Source organism: Falco cherrug, chromosome 8, assembly GCF_023634085.1.
Source record: "Falco cherrug isolate bFalChe1 chromosome 8, bFalChe1.pri, whole genome shotgun sequence".
Classification (NCBI taxonomy): Eukaryota; Metazoa; Chordata; class Aves; order Falconiformes; family Falconidae; genus Falco; species Falco cherrug.
Window position 1 is genome coordinate 7,620,553 of NC_073704.1, and position 6,339 is coordinate 7,626,891.

Sequence of the window (6,339 nt, forward strand, 5' to 3'; positions counted from 1 at the left end):
AACGTGAAAAAGCATGTTAAAACATAAATGACTAATAACGTACAATAAAAAGTTACAGGGATCAAAAGGAATACAATGCATACTTAGACTTTCACTACTGCTGGAAGGGTCAGGGGCTAGGAAGACTTCTCCATAAAAGAAAACTGGCAAATCCATCATCCCTCTCCTGATGTGATGCAATTCATAACCACTGTGGCCCACTCCCAAGATAACACCCAAGCTTGTCAAGAATGCAGCAGATACTCACAGCGTCACTGCAGGACACATCTGTGCTGCGAGACATGCTGGAATAGAGGAGCCTGGAACTCTCAAAATTGCCATTTCTTCGGTGCCTCATGGTGCCCATAGAAACCTGAAAGAGCGTGGCAGAGGAGGAGGTGATGAAGCAATGGTAATTTCTTTTAGTAGGTAAGAAACAGCAAGGGTACTTAAGTGCCCTAGGAAGGCAAGGGAGATGTTATTTGTATCCAACATAAATAATTAGGAAGTATATCAATTCCTAAAACATGAAACTAACATTCAGAGAAAAATCTTTTCTTTCACACCACAAAGACTTTCCTCTTTCTTTCCCCACTCCAAAAAGAACTCCAAGTCAACATGCTTTGAGAAAGGCGCATGCCTTACACACCATCCCATTCAATTCATTGCCATATCTTAACTCTTGCCCTTCCCATCTCTGATGCTCAGGACTTGTGCTATTCAGCGTTGATACACAATGAGCAGTCCCTAATTCAGTGTCTTTACAAAATAAAGGGGATAATATGAAGAAACATTTCAATCAGCAAACTGGAGTGTAAAAGGTGAAGAATCTTAGAGTAGCTGCAGCACCTGAACATGATCCCTCAGGCCTCTGTCCACTCCTGTAACAAGGACTGTCAACATGTGCAATCTGAAGAGTAAGTGGCTTTAAAGTTTGTTGGATCCAAAAGTGAAGTCACCCTTGGAAGCAAACGCACTTCAGTTGCCCACTAGAGCAGATACCTGTATGGGCATCACTTTGAAGGAGCATCACTTCATTTGCACAAAAGCACAGGGCAAAAATTTATTTATGCTACAGCAAATATTCCCATTCCCTTCATGTTACTTCATGAATAATACTGGAAACGGTCTTTTCCTGAAAGGAAGGCTGGCAGGCAGCTAACACAGTGAGAACAAATTCTATTTCTCCTTCCAACACTGTTTTTCTCTCTTGCCTTTTCCTCTCACTGTGTACAGTGGGCTTGCCCCTTAGGTGATACTGCCACTGTATGGCAAAAAGCATCCCCCCAGAAACAGGAACATGCATTCTCCAGCTCTGATGAAGCATCCCTGTGTAAACATATTTCTGAGATCAAAAAAACAGCAAGTGTGAAACAATTTACTTGGGGCACTCAACAAACTGGGAATGGCACAGGCAGCAAGAAGGTGTAGTCTTAAGTAGAACGATGGAGTGTGACGTGAGCAACCCCTAAAGCAAGAAAGAACAGGCAGGTTTTCACAAAGACATGTACATTTATACTTCACAGTTATTTTAAAAATACTACGAAAAACATTGCACGTTGAGGCGAGCACAGTTGACTCAGTGTTGTTTACTGTGCATGGTCCACAAATACTTCCCCCAAATTCTTCAGCGTGCCTGGGATTTCAATCACTCTTTTTATCTCTGTTGAGTGATGGAAGAGCACAAAAAAGGCTCTGTTCCCCCTTCCCACCTTCTGCATGCAACAGGAATGATTTAAACCCAAGAAAAAGCGAAAAGCTGGAAAGTACATTTCATTGTGGCTAGACACTGGGGCCCAAAGAATGGTAGCATTGGAACTGGCTGCCTTGGAAAGAGATGGAATCACCATCCCTGGAGGTATTTAAAAGACATGTAGATATGGCACTAAGGGACAGGGTGTAATGGTGGACTTGGCAGGGCTATGTTAACGGTTGGACTCGATCTTAAAGGTCCTTTCCAAGCTAAATGATTCTATAGTCGTATTGCAACCTGAGTAATTGGCGCATTGCAGTGGTCCCAGCTTCTGAAGTTCTTTAAATCTTATTTATTCTGCACTAATTTAGTGTTGTATGATAACAGGATGCCTAAAACGGTACCTGCACTCAATTCAGGCACAGGTTTTAACTTGACCACTTGGAACCACGACCTATGGAAAACCAGTGTTCACCAAAAGCTTGGAAGAACAAGTAAGTGTTACAAGGGAACGGAGTCTCTCAAAGAACGGCCAAGAGCACAGCATTTCACACAGACCTGGCACTACTGTTCCACGGAAAGAAAAGCCTATTCCAAAGTCAGGGCTCCCTGCAGAAAAAGGCAGGCAGGCTATACACCCTCTGCAAAACATAAAACCAGAACAGTTAAAATCCCATCTCAGGCCTCCCAAGCCAACACTGAGCTAGCTTGCATGCCATGGGAAAATCATGTAATATTGCAATTCAGGCACAAACCTAAAAAGCTGGTACATGGTCTGACCATCTGGTTGCATTTCATGTGGACTCCACAGATACCTGAGCTTCTAAGAATCACACCACCACCCACAGACCCCCACCATGGGCGTTTGGGATCCTCAGCCCAGAGGAATAATTTAAAAAGCCCACTCCTTTTCTTTGAAAACCAACAGCCTATAATCTCTTCACATCTCTTCATCTCCCATAATGAACTCTCCCTCAAATTTCACCGTTGAAATAGATCCAAAAGTGACTTTCCAAAACATGTGCCATTGAGAGCTACAGTTGTGTTGACCTAGGCCTTTCACAGGGGAACTCTCTTCAGCTGCAGATAAATGTCAGGCTGTACACACTTGCTCAAGGTCTCAGGGACAGTGGATCTGCCCCAGACCGATTTGTTTTCTCATTCAGCACTGCAGAAAGGTGTTAGGCTGTTTAAGTAGAAGCTGCAGAAGAAAACAGACCACGCTCCTACTCTGAAGTTTATCATCTCCTTTGCATAATTCTCTAGCACTTCCACCTCAGAGCAAGGACAGAAGTCTGGCAAGCTTTACACCAGATTCAGGAAAAGGCTTTGTAGCCAACTACAACAGCTCAAAGCAAAACACTGGAACGAACTGACCTCCAAAGAGGCCACCAGTCTGGTTGTGCCCTGCTTCAGATCCCCAGAACAGAAGCGTGCCTTTATTTGCCCAGGAACTGCAAGGGTCTGTAGAAGGAGCGAACGTCTGTTCCTTTAAGGGTACCTGCTCACGGGCCTTTTCAACACAAAAGGAGGAAGCCATAAACAAGATCACGCAGAGAAGAAAATCTGACTGATAGACAACAAAGGAGTGATGAGACCCAAACCTGATATACCACAATAAGGGTATGTGGAACAGGGCAATGTTTGTTCCAGTGAGGTTATCTGATGAGGTGGGCTTGTCAGGTGGGATGAGAGGGAAGCCATACACAAAATATACAGAGGCTCAAACCTAGCAAGCAAACATCATGGAGACAAAGATAAGAAAAAACACCTTGTCAGTCAGTAATTGATGAGTTAGCCAGAAGCTTTGTGCAAACTCGGACTTTACAGCTGCTGAGGATGTAAGCTGAAGTTCAAGGATGTTGGAGGGGGGCCAGTGGAGCCCTGCCAGCTGAGGAGGGAAAGGCAGACAGGGGAGAACAGAGGAGGAATTAGCAGAAAGGGGTATAAAAGGGACCCTTTGCACATGAAACAGGGCTAGTGCACTTGTCTGGCTGAGCCTTGCACCTGCACCTGATCACTGCAATCTCTCCTGTCTTAATAAATTATTTCTTAACTGTCTGGGCAGGGGTGCTGCGCAGAGGGGCTGTGCCAGTGCTCAGAGATCTACCAATATATGAGTGCCAGTCAACCCCGAGAGTGCCATGCGTGTGCCCTGTCTCCCCTGGCCCAATGGGAAGGGGGCCAGTAAAGGAATATGAAGCACTAGAAGCTTGCCAAGAGCAGCCAGGCTACCATTTCTGCTCACTGCTTTCCCAAGATCATTTCAGGGCCAGTAGAACCTCATGCTGGGTAGCCATGAGAGTTCCATCAAGGAACCACCTATGAATTATTTAGGGACTTGGCCAGCGTCACTCCTTCACTGACAGATGCAAGCCCAAACACTGGTCTTCATAGTCTGGTCAAATAGTTTGGCTTTACCTTCCCTAAATTTGGGACCACCCATTGCCTGGCTGTAGGCCTGCCTGAATTTTCACGAAGCTTCCAAATGAGTCCAGGGTCCTGCAGGTAATGACCCCCTTTCCCTGCCTGACCCTGCCTTCAGCGCAGATCAGGAAGGTCCTGATAAATAAAAAGTGCTCCGTCAAAAGACTAGTAGCTCTCACTGCGTTTCCAAACAGGGCAAGCAAGCTATAAGACGAACAGCTGACTTTGCTGCTATGACAGGTTTCACTCAGCACCCCAAACATTTTTAGCATCCTTCCTTCCCTCCCCAGGCAGGACACGAGCTTTGCACATTTTACCTAGCGCAAGGATGTTTTCCTGGCATGAGCTAGAAGCAAAGAAGCAATTAACAAAGCTTTAGCAGTTTCTCTTCTAGGAGGACACAGTGCCAGAGGAATTTAGATGGCCACAGCCACGAAGCAGTCATCCTGCCCTCATGAAGTGCTAGCTTTGGTTAGCAACCAAGGCAATGGCTGAGAAAATAGTCCCCAAAACCACCAGATTGTTCAAAACAAAGCAAAACCACACACCCACACCCTCCACCCACCGTATCACTCATTTCACTGAGGAAAACCAGCATCTGCATTGGGGGACATATTTCTTAACAGCCCAGAAAGCAATTCTTAGTTCACAAAATTGATTTTTTTAATGCTGTAATTCAGAATAAATTTCCACAGGGGGAAATACATTTTGGTCAGGAATCTATGCAACTTATTTATTGACAGAGGTTTACTTTAGTTGCTGATCTGTTTAATAAGTTAACACCAGAAAAGTGACTATGGACGTAACTGAGAAGATTAAGAGGAAACAAGGGCATTAAATTATTCATTCAAAAGAGTAAAGGATTTCAAGTTTGCCTTGCTGCATTTGTAAATAATTTATAAGAACGAACACGTTGCAAACAAAGTAAAAAAAGTTAGCAAGGGTGCAAAGGAATTCTGAAAACCTTGGACTTATTTTTAAATTTAAGTTCTGAAGAGCTGCATTGATACCACCGAGTTTAGCTGATTTTTGTAAGCAAATCTCATTAATTCTATCAGTGTTAGAAATAACACAGCAACCGTGCACACTTTAAAAGATGTGACACAGCCACAGTCTACGTAACAGGCAAATTAATTCATTTTCTATTGTATTTCCAATCCATTAGGTATATAAGAAGACATTTTTAAAGCATGGACTACTGCATTAAAGCATAACTTTAAACTAACATGTTTTTAGAGTAATAGCCATTAAATAAACACTAGAATAATCCTCATACTATGAGTTTCACAGCATTTGAAGCAGCATATTCCAAGGAAAGTCTTCAGCTCAGAGGTGACTAAACGGAGAAGTGACAGTAAAAATAACTAATTCTGAAGAAAATTTAATGAATAGGCTTTTAAAAAACCTGTCTGCAACTGACAAAGCAAGACCAGCTTCCCCTCTAAGAAAGCAGTCAGATAAATCTAACCACTATTTGCACTAACATATTTCTAGCAATTATGTGAAAGCTGTCAAAAAGAAAAGACGTTACCAAACTTCAGATGCACAGCTACCTCAATTTCAGCATATTAAAAGTATATACTCTTCAGTACAGCAAAAACCATGCCTAAACACGTACCCCTGTAGAACACTTACCAAAGTCTCCAGAATGTGCCCCAGCAATCCTACTGAAATCATTACTCAAAGAGGAAGGTTTTGATATACTTTGGCTTGCAAAGCCCCACCTTTTTTATCTGTGTCATGCTTTCCTTTTAAGGGAGGGCACAGAGGAAGAGATAATGCACGGGAGCAAGCAACAGCAGGATTATTCACCAATTAATAACGAAGGCACACATAATTGCAGTAGGGCACAGGAAATAACAGTTGCAGGTTATTTCTATGAGAACAGCGATGTTTTGGTCCCACCTGCTACCAAGGTATTACAAAAACTAGAAACAACACTGCAGCTAATTTACACAATCAACAGCACTATTAGAAAGCCAGAAGTACAAGAAAATGCTTGTGGGAATAAATAATTAGATATTAATATACCAGAAGATAATGAAACAGTTCTAAAATCAACACTTATTAACATGATTTACTACAAGGTTGTTGAAACACTGGTGAGTACAACAGAGGGCTTTGCAGCTACCGACGGTTTGACCCAACAAAAACCTTACTCTGTTCCCTAACTTTTTGTTTGACACTTATCAATGTAATCTGGTTTTCTTCGGCCTTTAAGTTAAAGCTATTGACTTCGG

The 6,339-nt window shown here is 42.9% G+C and overlaps 1 protein-coding gene across 1 annotated transcript in view; it reads right to left on the bottom strand.

The window, feature by feature from the left end:
- The window catches only part of TRPM8 (transient receptor potential cation channel subfamily M member 8), a 49,207-nt gene extending 43,431 nt beyond the window's left edge, over window positions 1-5,776 (bottom strand). The window contains exons 1-2 of the mRNA XM_005437574.4: window positions 5,735-5,776; window positions 248-352 (exon numbers count right to left, since the gene is read on the bottom strand). Coding sequence (XP_005437631.3) covers window positions 248-352; window positions 5,735-5,776 — 147 coding nt within the window. The remainder of the gene's footprint in view (window positions 1-247; window positions 353-5,734) is intronic.
- Between the last annotated feature and the right edge of the window lie 563 nt (window positions 5,777-6,339).